At 41.9% G+C, this 15,142-nt stretch overlaps 1 protein-coding gene across 1 annotated transcript; it reads right to left on the bottom strand.

Annotated features, from left to right (window-relative positions):
• Positions 1–3,107: 3,107 nt before the first annotated feature.
• Positions 3,108–3,764, bottom strand: ATOH7 (atonal bHLH transcription factor 7). Its single transcript, XM_058029564.1, has one exon. It carries the CDS (start codon positions 3,762–3,764, stop codon positions 3,273–3,275), a length of 492 nt encoding a protein of 163 aa, XP_057885547.1. The 3' UTR covers positions 3,108–3,272.
• Positions 3,765–15,142: the final 11,378 nt, after the last annotated feature.

The following is a 15,142-nucleotide window of genomic DNA, read 5'->3' as shown; positions in this document are numbered from 1 at the left end:
GGTGTTGTGTTTGAGAAGTCCCAACCAGCATGGATATTATCTGCTTTTCAAACTGCACTCAGACAGAATTTTTAATGATCAAACTTTCCCATCACCTCAACTCATTCCCCAAAAGGATTTGGCAGATAATCAATAGACAGACAGCTGTCTGTGCACGACACAGAATTTACTCTGCTGCCTTCACTACTACACTAAACTGAAAATCCCAACTTCAACATTGCATCCTCCCAAGGAATAAAACCAGTACAGCATTGGATAAAATCACTAATTTCCCAGCAGCAATATTACTAATTATAAATAAAAATAAACATTCATGTCCCATTAGCACAACAAAATCTAAGAGAATGGGGATTACAGAGGATTACAGCTTTAACCATACTGGTCAGAAGCAGAGATTGATACCATGACCTGACTTAGAAGTGCTCACTACCCACATACTGCATTGAAGTGCTTTGCAGGACTTCAGTTTCAATTCTTAATGACTTCTGGTAACATGAGCACAGATATTTCATGGGTTTGTGTTGATTTGTTCCTCTTTATGAGAGTTTATTACCATTTAATAATACCTTCCCTGGATACTAATCCATTTTTTAAACTATATCATCATATGCAGCATAAAGTACAATGCTGCACAGAAGAAACAAAATTGGAAGAGAAATGGCTGTTGAGTACTTTTACCTGAATGACTGCAATGTCATGTCCCACAAAAACAAATCATATGTCAGTGGCACAGAAGCATCAGTCGTGTTCTTGCACCATATTCTGCCATTTATCCTTTTGCACTGTATTCCCCTTCCCACCTCAGCTTTAGGCAATCTCTCACTACTCCAAGCTTTCTATGTCATATAACCACATGGCTTATTTGCATCCAATTCCTGTTCCAGTATGGAAAACCCACTGCTGTTGGCAGGGCAGGTGAGACTTTCTGCCTGAAGTTTACAGCTAGTACTTTAGGGTAAGATAACAAATAATTTAATTAAGAATTGCATTCATTGTTATTACATACATAAAATTGCCACTTAATGGTAAGTAATATTCACACAGTGGTAACCTATGTGATGGAAAGCAATTAATTCTACTGTCTGAGTAACATGACTTCATATCTCTGAGGCTGAACCCACTTTCAGCTTGCTGATAAAGATCTAATGCAATTCACACGAAGCAAGGCCCACATTTTAATAATTAACACTATTCATTACCTTGAAAGAGCCTAAATACACATTACAAACCCATTCCTGAATGCCAGTGTTCAAAGGAGAGAGTTGCTCAGAATGCACAGTGTGTTTAGGGCAGCCTGAAAGCCATTCCAGGGCAGGGCAGGAAAGGCAGGAGCAGGGACACGCACAGGGAGGGCAGGACTCTGTTCTGCTCCTCTCCCCCAAACACGGCTCGCTTCCTATCCATGCCTTTGTTCTTCTCTGAAAGCTGCTTAATTGTCGAAAATAACTCCTATCAAAGCTATTCTTTTGTCATTGGAAAGAATCCTAAATGATAAGACGTGGCAGCAGCCAGCAGGGAACCCGCCAGCCTTCCCTGCTGGAAATCCACCAGCAGCTGTTGAGGGCAGTGTGACCGTGTTCACAGGGGTCCCAGGATGGGGAAAGAGATGAGGATCTGACTCCATGGTTCAGAAGGCTGATTCATTATTTTATGATATATATTACATTAAAACTATACTAAAAGAATAGAAGAAAGGATTTCACCAGAAGGCTAGCTAAGAATAGAGAAGGAATGGAATGATAACAAAGGCTTGTGTCTTGGACAGAGAGTCCGAGCCAGCTGACTGTGATTGGCCATTAATTAGAAACAGCCACATGAGACCAATCCCAGATGCACCTGTTGCGTTCCACAGCAGCAGATAATCAATGTTTACATTTTGTTCCTGAGGCCTCTCAGCTTCTCAGGGGAAAAAACCCTAAGGAGAGGATTTTCCATGAAAGATGCTGTGACATGGCAGCAGCTCGTTCTCCCCTTCCCTCTCCAGGGTAACCCCAGGGAGGGCTTTTCTCTGCACTCTCCCCTCAGCAGCAGCAGCAGCACCTTCCTTCAGCTCCACACTCTGCAGCCACCACTCAGGCACTGCCAGCTGAGCCCCTGCACCCTGCTGCAAACACAGCTGCTTCCCCAGCCATCCTCTCTCTCCTCGTTTCTTCATCTTCCCAACCTCCTTCCTCTTCTGCCTTTTCTGCCCAGACCCCTCTATCCCCCACAAGTGAAAGCAGCAAGTAAACAAAAGGCCATTCAGCACATCACCAGGGCTGAAATGAACTCAACTGCTCAACAAAAACGCTCCATAAATTCTCCCCCAAATTCCTACATAAAATACACTCCTTACTGTAACTGGGAAGAAAATATCATTTGCTGGTTGTTTCTTCAGCACATTAAACTGCCAGGATTGTGACAGAAGTAGTGAAACATTTGGGGTAGAAAATCCACTAGCAAGTAATACCTAGGGTAGGAATTTCAGATATTTAGTGAGGACATAGTATATAAAACACTTTATTTAAGATTTACAAAATCTGTTGTTTTTTGCAGATAACATAAGGTTAAAAAATAAAATCCCATCATTTAAAGCCTACAAAAATCTAGAAGCTTAGATTATTTTCACACAAGCATTCTCATTTATAGTATACAATCACACGTGTTTTTACAACCATTGAAAATAAAACATTCCATCCACGACTTGAAACCAGCTCTTTTTCGAGCATACAAGAGACACCATAAATTGGATTAAAGCAAACCTACACAACTTTGGAACCCATATGTCAAACTTACAAAGTTTAAGAAAGTTAGTTCTCTGAGGACTAGAACTCCAATACATTATAAAACTTTTTCCATGTGTGAACCATTTATGCAAAGACACTGAAGAACAACTTTAAAGCTGACGTTAAAAGAAAAACATGGAATGAGGTCCATTTCTGGTGCTATTCCATTCAGTTACGCCACGGGTCAACTTCTCCCATGATCTGTAGAAATACTGTCATGATTCATCACAGTAAAAAAAGACACCGAAACCTTCTTTAATTAAAGCATTAAATACACTAGATAAACTAGGAAAGAATTGCCAGAAACACTTCAAATTAAAAGTATAATTTCCACCAGCATTAAATAAATTCAGTCATTGAATTTATGACTTTATGATCTTTTGAGTTTATGCTCTGAGAGCAAATTAAGAATGAGCTATTACAATGCCAATATTACCTTAGTCAAGCAGATTAACTCTTGCTAACTATTCAATAACACGTCTGGCCTGCTGCACGCTGTCAGAGGCTCTAGTTGGCAATCTGGAAGTGCTCGGGGTGGTAGCTGAACAGCCTGTGCGCGTACGGGTCGCTGTCGGCCGCGGCTCTCTGAGCCGGGTACTGGCGGCAGCCGTCCCCGTGGAAGCGCTCACAGTGCAGGCTGAGCCACTCCCGCTCGCTGCTGAAGCGCTCGGCCTCGGCCAGGATCCTGGTCAGAGCCATGATGTAGCTCAGGGCCATCTGCAGGGTCTCGTACTTGGACAGCTTCTTGTCCTGGCCCCACTGCGGCACCACCTTCCTCAGGCGGTCGAAGGCCGTGTTGAGCCCCTGCATGCGGCGCCGCTCGCGGGCGTTGGCAGCCAGCCTCCTCTTGGCAGCGTTCTCCATCCTCTCCGAGCTGCCCCTGAGCACACAGCCTGTGCCACTGTCCATTCTCTGCGAGCTGCCCCTGAGCACACAGCCTGTGCCACTGTCCATTCTCTGCGAGCTGCCCTTGAGCACACAGCCTGTCCCATTGTCCATCCTCTGCGAGCTGCTCCTCACCACACAGCCTGTCCCATTGTCCATCCTCTCTGAGCTGCCCCTGAGCACACAGCCTGCCCCACTCTCCATCCTCTCCGAGCTGCTCCTCACCACACAGCCCATCCCATTGTCCATCCTCTCCGAGCTGCCCCTCACCACACAGCCTGCCCCACTCTCCATCCTCTCCGAGCTGCTCCTCACCACACAGCCCGTCCCATTGTCCATCCTCTCCGAGCTGCCCTTGAGCACACAGCCCATCCCATTCTCCATCCTCTCCGAGCTGCCCCTGAGCACACAGCCTGTCCCACTCTCCATCCTCTGCGAGCTGCTCCTCACCACACAGCCTGTCCCATTGTCCATCCTCTCTGAGCTGCTCCTCACCACACAGCCTGTCCCACTGTCCATCCTCTCTGAGCTACCCCTCACCACACAGCCCATCCCATTGTCCATCCTCTCCGAGCAGCCCCTGAGCACACAGCCTGCCTCACTCTCCATCCTCTCCGAGCTGCCCCTGAGCACACAGCCTGTCCCATTCTCTAGGTCTTTATAGGTCTTCATAGCTGGTGCAGCTTCACTTGCACACACACACAAAGATCACAAAGACAGCAAAAATTCGCCTTCTAAAGAGTGCTAAGGAAAGCATTCATGGAGTAACTCTTGTACGACTCGAATCTGTTTCCCGATATCAATTATGGAGTATTTTTCTTGCCTTCTAAAAAAGTAAATATAATAAAATAAAAGTTCTTCTGGTTCTTCTGGAAATGTCTGAAAATTGTTTCTTATAGTTGAAAGAAAGAATGAAGCATTTTTACGTCTTATGCTTTCACTCTTTTAATTTCTTTAATCTCAAAGTGAGAGAGGAAACAATGAAATCTCCATTCTCAAAATGTATGTTAGGAAGAAAACAGTCTGTTGAACCCAAGAAAGTCTTGCTGGGTTACAGGCACAGCAACTCCAAATGGCAGTTTGCAGTGAGAGCAGTCCTGGCTCGGCTGAGGAGGGATTCAGTGATGGCAATGGCTGTGCTCTGAGGAGCTGAGGAGGGATTCAGTGATGGCAGTTTGCAGTGAGAGCACTCCTGTCTCAGCTGAGGAGGGATTCAGTGATGGTGCTGGCTGTGCTCTGAGGAGGGATTCAGTGATGGTGCTGGCTGTGCTCTGAGGAGCTGAGGAGGGATTCAGTGATGGTGCTGGCTGTGCTCTGAGGAGGGATTCAGTGATGGTGCTGGCTGTGCTCTGAGGAGCTGAGCGGGGATTCAGTGATGGTGCTGGCTGTGCTCTGAGGAGCTGAGGAGGGATTCAGTGATGGTGCTGGCTGTGCTCTGAGGAGCTGAGGAGGGATTCAGTGATGGTGCTGGCTGTGCTCTGAGGAGGGATTCAGTGATGGTGCTGGTTGTGCTCTGAGGAGCTGAGGAGGGATTCAGTGATGGCAGCTTGCAGTGAGAGCAGTCCTGGCTCAGCTGAGGAGGGATTCAGTGATGCTGCTGGCTGCGCTCTGCAGCCGTGGCTCCCTCAGAGAGCTCTGTTTCCCCCAGGCAGCAGGGATGGTGTGCAGCGGCCAGGACCAGGCTTTATAGGAACACAAGGGCTGAACAGGTGGTGGCAGGTGGGCGGGCGGCACGCTGCTGCCATCCCAGCACCTTCCCACCCTGGGAACTACAGGGGAAAAAGCCAAACAGCAAAATCCCAACATTACAGCCTTCATCTGGTGAGAAGTCTTCCAAAGCCGTTCTGTCCAGCCCTAACAACTTGCCATCTGGAGTAGTGTCTGGCTGGCCCCACAAGACTCTGGGCAGTTAAGCAAAAGACCCTTTCAATGGATAATCTGTTGCAACTCAGGGGGAAAAAAAAAATCTCTGTGAATTGTAGTGTTTGTACATTAAAACCCGTGAAAATTCTGGCTAAGTGTTGAGGATAGAAGAATAACTGCATTAATCAAACAGCAGAAAGAGCTAAAGGATACACGGCCAAGAGTAGAACTGTTTCGCACATATGGTACCAAAATAAGTAAACTCAAATTGCTAGAAACCCTCCAGCATTCACAACTTTAATATTTTATAAAGTGCACAACATTGCAACCAGAGTAGTATCTCAAGAAAAAAGGGGATTGTATATTTGCCTGTCAGCAAACTCAAAGTCATTAAAATAATTTAAACATATTTAAACAGTTAAAATGTAGCAATAGATTTACCTAATAATTGCAAAAATATTTAGATGGGTTATGATAGTTATACACAAAAACATGTAAGTATACTAATCACCTGAAAACTGCCCTTTTTAATACACCCCATTAAAGTACCTATGTGTATTTGACATGAATTAAAGGTGTATTTTTAGTACTAGATCTCAAAATAAGTGACAAGAATAAAAGAGGACATGAAAAACAAATCTGCTTGCTGGCAGCAAGGGATCAATTCTGCGACAACTGTAATGCCAGAGGAGCCACAATATACACAGAGCCATGCTCCATAATTACAACATATTTCTTTTACTGTACTTGTATTGTACTAAAATCACAAGTACATAAACTTACAAGGAAATATCACATGATCTTTTTATGATGTACACAAAAGGAAAAAAAAAACCCTGCCACACAACGATTTATTATCTGTATTGATTTCAAACTTAATTAAATTGTTACCAGCATTCATAAATTAGTAACTTTTTTCATTAGAGACTGAATACTGTATATTTATTTAGAACTATAGCTCAATTGTTTCCATTATGACTCCAAAACTTGGTGTAGCTGTAAACAGCTGACTAATCCCTAGCAGAAGCAATGACAATGAAATGAAGTTGAATAATCCAAAAACAATAGGATGCAATTGAACACTAATGGACCCCAGCGCGACAGATGTTGGACGTCGGCTGTTACGCCCAGTTGCTCTGCTCTTAATATTCCCCATCCTAATGATCATGAGCAGAGATGATAGTTGGGGTGGGGAGCCTCCATTATTCCATTATCAAAATGTATGCCACTTCTTCAATTTTTAAAGAAGTGCAACTTGGTCACGTTTCGTTAGAAATGTTCGACTTGGCTGTGTGTGTGTGCACTGACCTATTCCCCAAACATAAAGAGCTTTTAGCACTCGCTAAAGCACCACTTTCTGATTGTCTGTGTGAGAACAGCTCCCTGCAAAACCCCACGCAAACATATGTCTCCCCTAAAGGATCAGCAATTAGAACTTGTGAGATCTCTGCTTCTGAGGATGCTCCACGGGAATACTGCATGTGCAGGAAAGAAGATCCACATCTGATCTTCATGCAATTGCTAAGCATACTTTAGTGCTCCTGCAGCCTTCTAGCCCTAATTTTGTTATCCCTAAGTTTGTTAGTTAAACCCTATGTCTCCTACAGTGAATGTCAAATGTTTTTTCATCTAAAAGAACACCAGAGAATTAAGGTGTTCTGTAAGGTAATAAATGCTGTGTGTTCTCATGAACTAGCTGCTACTCAATTCAGGTAGTTAATCACTCTTCATCTTAAGAATGCTGCTGACCATAAATACAAAAAGCTCCCCTTTAAAACAGAGTACTGTATTTTTTTCACTTGGCAGCAGTTTGTTTTTTTAACTTAATATGTCCAGCCAGCATAAATTACAACGAAGACTTCAAATATATCGAAAAATCACAGTGCTTCAGAAACTTTGTATTTTCCTTCACTAATGCACGGTGACCCAGCACACAGCAGTGCTGTTAATTCTCCCTTCCTAATTGATTCACCACCATCCTCATGCTTTGACTAACATGCTGCTGTAATCTCAGGAGAGGAGCTGTGATTTATCTCTCCTACTGAACACGCTGTAACTTCAGCGCAAATGATTTACTATCAAATCACAGGACAAGAGCCCAGATCCAATCAGACTAACAATGAACTAATAACAGGATTTTATAGCTCATAGGCAAAGCTAAAAAATGCTGGCTGACCAAAATCCCTGGTTTTCATCACTTGAAATTTTGTAAAGTTCCTGCTCTATGAAACAAAAATACAAAATGTATCAAGGTCCTACTCACACAATCTAGTTCATCTGCCCAGCCCCATTGCATTGCCTTTTGATATTGTTACCTCAAACTAAAAAATAATCTGCTTTATTGCTCAGGGTATAGGAGAAAGGGTATCAGCTGGAATTTTCATAGGTTTCCTTCACTCAGTTCGATTTCCTCTATATTTCAGTTTGTCTCAATTAGCCCTTATGTAATTGTACTCTCTCCTCCCTTTACTTTTAACAATTCCTCGTATGTATTACCATTTGAAATATTTTTTAAATTATTATCAATATTTTTATTATATATATATATTTTTAAAGCTCTTACTATATCCTGATGTGATAAACTGCTGTGGTGCTAAAACCTTTTTTAAATCCTAACTTATATTAGTTTTGTGGGTTTTGTACATCAACCATTTCTCAAAAAAATTCCCTTTTACTTTTTATCCTCATTAGATAATCTCAAGCCAGAAAAACATCAGAATCACCAAAAGAATTTCTATGTCTACCCAGTTGCTCAAAATTCAATCTTTGATTCTCTAACTATGCAGGTACCAATTTAGTGCTATTCCACAATCCTCACAGCATTATTCCTGAGTCATATTTTAATTCTAAACCATTATTATTAACCAAAATATTATGCTTCCCTCAGAGAAAAACAAGAGACAGATAAGAATGCTATTTCAGTCATTAACCAGATTATTTTAGCAACTTCAAGTCACCATCAATATTAGGAAAATAAAGGAGTTTCAATCCATTAAAGAAATTAGGTAGTTTCAGGATTTACGACTACATACATAAACCCATTCAAAACTGTCTGCTAGGTATCCAGGTTAAAAACTCAGATGCAGTTAGTGCAGCACCCACTAAGAGATGAATGTCTTTCACCTGCACTACTATGGAAAACACAATCTAATTACTTTGATTACTTTTATTGGGGAGTGACTGGGACCAGAGACAAAATTTTAAAATTAAATGAAAGCAATATTTCTGGTTAAAGTCTAATTCCTCCCTACTTTCTCCACCTGTATTTACAAAAGCATACACAAGCAACGTATCAAAATAAGAATCTTACCTCTCCCTTCTAGCCAGAACTATTTCCTCTCAGGTAGAGCCTTTCTAAAAGCCTCAAGCCTCGTCACACTGCTGCTTACCCTGAGCAAAGCAGAGAGAATGGCAAGCTGGATGCTGCCTAATTAAGAGCAGGTGGGTAACTACCAAAATATGGCCATCCTTGAGGGCCCAATTTCTTGTAACATTTGACTCAGCTCACGAGACAGGCTAGAAATCCATGGTGTGCAGAACCACTCCTTTTCCTGCCTTGGTTGTTTGTGTTGTTTTCCCTGCCACGGCTACAGAAGCATCCAAACCCAACAATTCACTAGAGAATGCTGTATCCTGCAGGGACACTCAGTAACTAATACTGGAAATGGAATAACAACCTACAGCTGCAGCAGGAGTTTGAGTCATTTCACCTGGGGCTTCCCAGCCTGGCACTGGACACCTTTTCCTGTAAAGAACAGTTCACTTTCCTCCTCAGCATCTCTGGGCTCTTGTTTCTGGCAGCCAAGGACCTGTTCCCAGCTGCACCTCAGGCTCCACCACCCTCCAGTACCACTGAAATTCACCCATTTCTCTTCTGTTCCACATTGTCCTTCTCACCTCCCTCAGCTGAGGCCCAGAAAGCAGAGCTGTCCCCAGTGATCCTGCACAGAACACCCTCTCAACATAACTTTGTTTGAAAGCACACTTTAGAAACAGGAGCTCAGAAACCTCTCAAAAAACCAAAAAGGAGAAAGGAGTCCTTTTATCGTGTTACCAGAGGGACATGTCTTGAACATTTAATTGTTTCTCACTTACATTATATACTGAATTTGGTTACATTATGTATCTTTGTATACACACACAATAGATCATGAAAGAAGTTTCCACCCAGAATGATTGGTAACCCACTGCACCACTAGAGCAGCAGAAAAGCTCTGATGTATTACAAAGCTAGGGAATTTTTCAGTACCATATACATGGCATGTGCTTAAAAATATGGTTATCTGCCAAGGTCAAGTGCACCTGCACAGGCTCAGCAATTTGCAACGCTGTCCTGATGTTTTTCACAGGGGAACCTACAGACACAACACACCAGGGCACACACAGTGACCTGGCTCAATGCTCACTGCTCACTGCTCCAGCAGAACTGAAGCTTGGCTGCTGCAGTTCCACAGCTGAGCCAACTGCTCTGGGTAAATACTGACTGAACACTGACTCTCTGTTCATCTTTCAGCTGTCAATTGACTTGATCAGCACTGTCTCCAGTACCACCAGGCAATACAAATTTTTTAAAAAGCCAAATATACTTGTTAAGCACTACTTGTTAACATTACATAGGCATTCTGACATAGGCAAGAGAAGAACCCATTTATTTAAGATGTAATTCAGTTTCTTTAAGCACCTTTTCTTTTCCTACATACTCAATTTCAATGAGACAAGAGTCTTCCAGGGCTGACCTTCCATTACTATATAGCTTGAGAATTCCTAAAAGCACCATGCATGCTCTGCACCATGAACCAGATGAGTGAAGGAATCTTTATCCTCCTATTTGCAGACAGGAATTATTGTTTCTGTGATCTCTGATAGATGTTTTCCTAGCCTGCTCTATAAAACCTCTAACAGGGTAATCAGCAGCACAAGTGGTAAATCATTATCTTTGCACAGATCAGACAGCTCAGGACTAGAAAGATGAAGAAGATGGTCAGCACATACTCCATCAGCTGATTTGACCACATTTCCTCCCAGAAGAAGGAATTATAGACTCAGGTTCAGCACCAGAGCCTGGGGAGAGCAATTCTCCAGAGGGTGTTCACCTCTCAGTTCTGGGGCTCTTACCTTAGTCCTCCTCTCCCTTGCAGTCCTTTTCCTTTTTTAACTTTTCCAGGTGTCTCTCATCCAATTATCACCCTGCCCATTCCTCACACCTGTGCATCACGGTCACCTCTGTAAGATACAAGGGGATCTGTGAGATTCCAGGGATGGGAACTCCCATGTTTATCCCCACTGCCCACTGCCCTCCAAACAGGAGAACCTCCAGTTGGTCCTTTCAGCCTCAAACCAGAAATGGTTGTGCCAAACAGATTCTGCAGAGATGGCAGCAACCAAAGCCCAACTATTCATGAACCTGCCTGCGTGAAGCAGGATGTGTGCACTTGTTTTTAGACCTTTATAAATGTAGCTGAATTCAACGGGCTGCTTGACACTGCAGCAACACCACTGCTACAAATGAAACAAAACCAAAGACCCCGAGCTCGCTGCAAAGAATGGGTGAACCAAAATCTTTTGGTAGGAAATTAGTTGTGCTCTTCCTTAACCAACAGGCATGGTCAGCCAGCCTCAAGCAGAAGGTGTGACTTGTTATTCCATTTTGCCTGCTGACAGGGCAGCCTTTTGCTGGGTCAGGTGGTGGGATGGCTTTCCTGTCCCCAGGAGCTGCTTCCTGCCAAACACCAGCATGAGAGGCCTTAGAATGAGCCAGTTCCCCACGCCAACCTTGTAAAAAAACAATCTTTCTTACACTGCACTAAGTTACTCTGAAATTGCCTATTTTCTGTGACAGCAGAAGCACAAGAAATACATTAACATTACTGCAATGCTAAAAAAGCCCCTCAATTTCATTTGCTCTACATTTAAAAAAAAATACCAAGACCATTCACAAGTTAGCCTTTTTTTTTTTTTTCCTTTGGAATTGAGTAGAAAGCCTACAAAAAGTCCTAAAACCAGAAACTGAATGGGTAACTATGTTGAGAGACAGTATGGAAATGCAGCATGGAACAAAATTAATTCCCTAGAAGACTCTTCCCTGTTGAGGATCATCGAATATCAAGGTGTGAAAAAACACAACCCTTTTTTATTTTCTTAATACCCTTTTTCTCCTATCTCTGGGGATTCTACTCCTGACTCACAGGGACCTAAACCTGTTCATACAGTATCTGCAGACTTCAGTATTGGCAATGAAGTGACTTAATCCCAGCCTGTGGCAGAGAGAGCTGATACAGGAGTGGAGCTCTCTGTTTACTCTGGAGGGGGAAAAGAGCAGCAGAGAAAGGGAGATATAAAAGAGATATAAAAGGTGCGTCATGGTATCAAAGGAGAGGAGTGTAACAACGTGCACCCTCTGAGTTTCACAAATACCTCATCAGAAAAAATCTTATTTATAATCAAGCAAACAAAAAACCTACTCGCACATGCAGATTTTGGTCAAATAAGGAGTTTGGTGTACTTCAAAAGCAGGAAAAAAATTGCAGCATTTTATTACTGAATTACATCCTATTTTATTAAAACTTTTCTGCATAAGTCACTGTCTATTTTCTATTCTCCATCAAGAGGCATAAAGAGCTCAGACTGAAGCTGAGATCTCCCTGCAGCTGTTGCCACAAAACCCAAGGAGATGTGGAAAGGAGTGCTGTGATGGAAACCTGCAACCTGCTGCACTCCACCTGCAGAAATCATCAATGTGCACAACAATACAAGGATGAAAATGAGGGTGTAAATTGTTTGAAACAGAAATACTTCTTGACAAGTAGATAAAAAACAAAAGCCAGTAGAGAATGGTCTCCTTTCCAAAAGCAGAAAAGTACACAAGGAAGAAGCTCTGTGTGGGATAAAATGTATTATCTAATGCCATGAACCTCTAAAGGGCTGAGTATATTTAATATTCAGCCCTAAGTCATCTCACTGAATTTCATGGCAGTCTGCTTACAGTATTAGACAGGATCACCTGGAATTTCAGGGAAAAGAGAAAAGTGATAAAAGGCAATGGGGAAAAACAAGGGCCACAAGATGAGCTATAAGCAGAGATGCAGGCAGGAATAGAAAGTGACAATAATAAAACATGGGAAGGTTTCGAGGGGACTGAGCTGCAACAGCTTGCAGTAGCAGGAACACACAGTCCCTAAGATTAGGAACTGTCTTTGTTTTATTTCTTTTCCAGCCCTCTGACTGATTGTTGCAACATGGAGAAGGGAATGTAATGTACCTTGGAAATTAATTACAGTTATACAGCTGGTTCCTAGCCAATTAGGAAGAAGACTCTCAAAACTCCTCATCTCCCAAAACTATAATTAATGCTACAGTTAATGTTGCTTGCTGAAAACAAAACTGTGTATAGATTGTGCCATAATTTATTGACTAATAAAAACACAAGAAGGAACAATGGAAAGAGCGATGCCAAAGGATGCTTTTTGCAAAATCATTTTTCACTTCAGAAGGAGTTATTTTCCTGCGTAAACAGGCATAAAATTACCAGCCAGTGCCCTGCCTGTCATTGATTTCCACTTGGCACAGCTTGCCAGCTGCTGTTTGCTCTGAGTGCTGCCTTGACCTGCCCTGGTGACGCTGGCCCTTTCCCTTTGTGGCAGCATTTTCCCAGCGGGGAGGTCCCAGCCCGCCCAGAGTTCAGCTGCAACTTTTGCCGAGGGCTCGGGGGTTGCCCATATGTTGGAGTGGAGGGGCCAGCCTGGCTGGAATTAACTCGGCAGTGGCGTCCAGCTTTGCGGCTGGAGCTGGCCCCGAGGAGATTAGAAATGCCCCAAAACTAATTAAATATTTTGTCTCCTGCTGGTAAACAAAAGCCAATGAGGGCAAAACTACCAAATGCCTGATTTAACTAGGGTCTGTAAGTAGCTTGACAACAGCAACCCTGAAGTCAGTGATGCATGATTTAAAAGCCCCTAATGGGTCAAAGCTGTTACACAAATGAGACTTTGGTCGATTATCCTTCACTTTATATATCTGCAAAACTGTTACATAAATGTACTTCCTATCAGTTTCCCGAGGAGCCTTTCTGGGGTAAGAGCCATGCAGTCCACATATTTGTTTGGAAGATTTCTTAACTTTCACTTTTGCGCTGAAGAAATACAGAAAGCAAATATAAGCACCAAGGAAATAGGTACAAATAAGAAGTGACAGCATTTTCAGTAACATTTTCAAGGATCTGAACTGTCAAGTGTTGCTTCATAAAAATGAGAGAGAAGAATTCTCTCAGTTAATACCAGATCTAGTACAATGTGTTCAATTCCATTTTCTCAGCTAAGCACCTTCTTCTAGGCACTTCAATTTTAATATACATCTATAAAATACAATATTCTATAGTCTATATATTCTATATAATATATAGAATATATTATATATATAATATATAGATTATAGATAATATCTATTTTATATATATATATATATATATATATATATATATATATATATATATATAATCAGTTAAATTATTTAAATGCAGAATAATATATATCTAACCAGTTAAATTATTTAAATAATGGACCAAATGCTTTTGATATCTATAATTCAGATTTCATGTATTCAGTTATGTAAATCATAAATCCACTCTCATGGCATTTTAAACATTGTACGTCCATAAGGGTATATTATATTTTAAAATACACTGCTGCAGACTCAGTTCCTTTTCTTTTAGAAATATGTAAGCATTGTCACATAAATATTCCATGACCATGTTTTAGAAGGTCAGGTGATAAAAAGTCTCACAAAAATCCCATTATGAAAGAAAATGAGAATTCTAATTTGATGTTCTGTATACTAATTTTCCATTCATGCTTAACTTCACGTGTGTCTGCAATCCTTGTGCAGCTAATGGGGCTGATCCAGTATCCAAAGGCAAAAACAAGGTTTGGTTGTCCAGGACCACAGTGCATAATGCTGCGAACTACAAAGTGACTGGTTCAGGAAAGCAGAGCCTTCACCTCATCTGGGAGGACAGTGGTCAATCTTTACATTTTCCATAAGACCAGTTTTAAAAAAAAAAAAACTTTACAGTAAGGTTATCTTTATCCGCTGAAATTTGAAACTTACTCAAAAACGGCAAGGATCAAGAATAAAAGGAAATCTTTAAACAAATTGGTATATATATACATACACACACATATATATATACACACAAAAATTAAATATAGAATCTACACATATATATATCTCACTTCAATTTTATTGTACTGTTATTGTACAATTTTACCGCACTTCAATTTTATTGTACTTTTACTGTACTATAACACTTTATAGCATTATTTTTACGTTATAATTTAGCTGTTATGCAAACGAAGCAACCTCCAGTCACTTTCAGTGAGGGTTTACACCAAGGGCTGATATTGCAGTTACTGCTCCCCAAAAGCAGGAGGAACTCTTGGGGCTCCCTGCCCACGCACACCCTCACATCCCACATCTGCTCCTTTGTCTGCACGCAGAGGTGTCCCCAGCAAAGAAAGGCAGCTCCAAAAGATTGAGATGTTCTAGTTAGGCACACGGTAACATTCGAGGGTTTGGATTTTCATTTTCTCCCAATGTCACATTTGGGAGCTCCCAGGAATGGGATGTGATGGGGG

Source organism: Melospiza georgiana, chromosome 8, assembly GCF_028018845.1.
Source record: "Melospiza georgiana isolate bMelGeo1 chromosome 8, bMelGeo1.pri, whole genome shotgun sequence".
In the NCBI taxonomy this organism is placed as follows: domain Eukaryota; kingdom Metazoa; phylum Chordata; class Aves; order Passeriformes; family Passerellidae; genus Melospiza; species Melospiza georgiana.
This window is presented reverse-complemented; position numbering and strand designations above follow the sequence as displayed.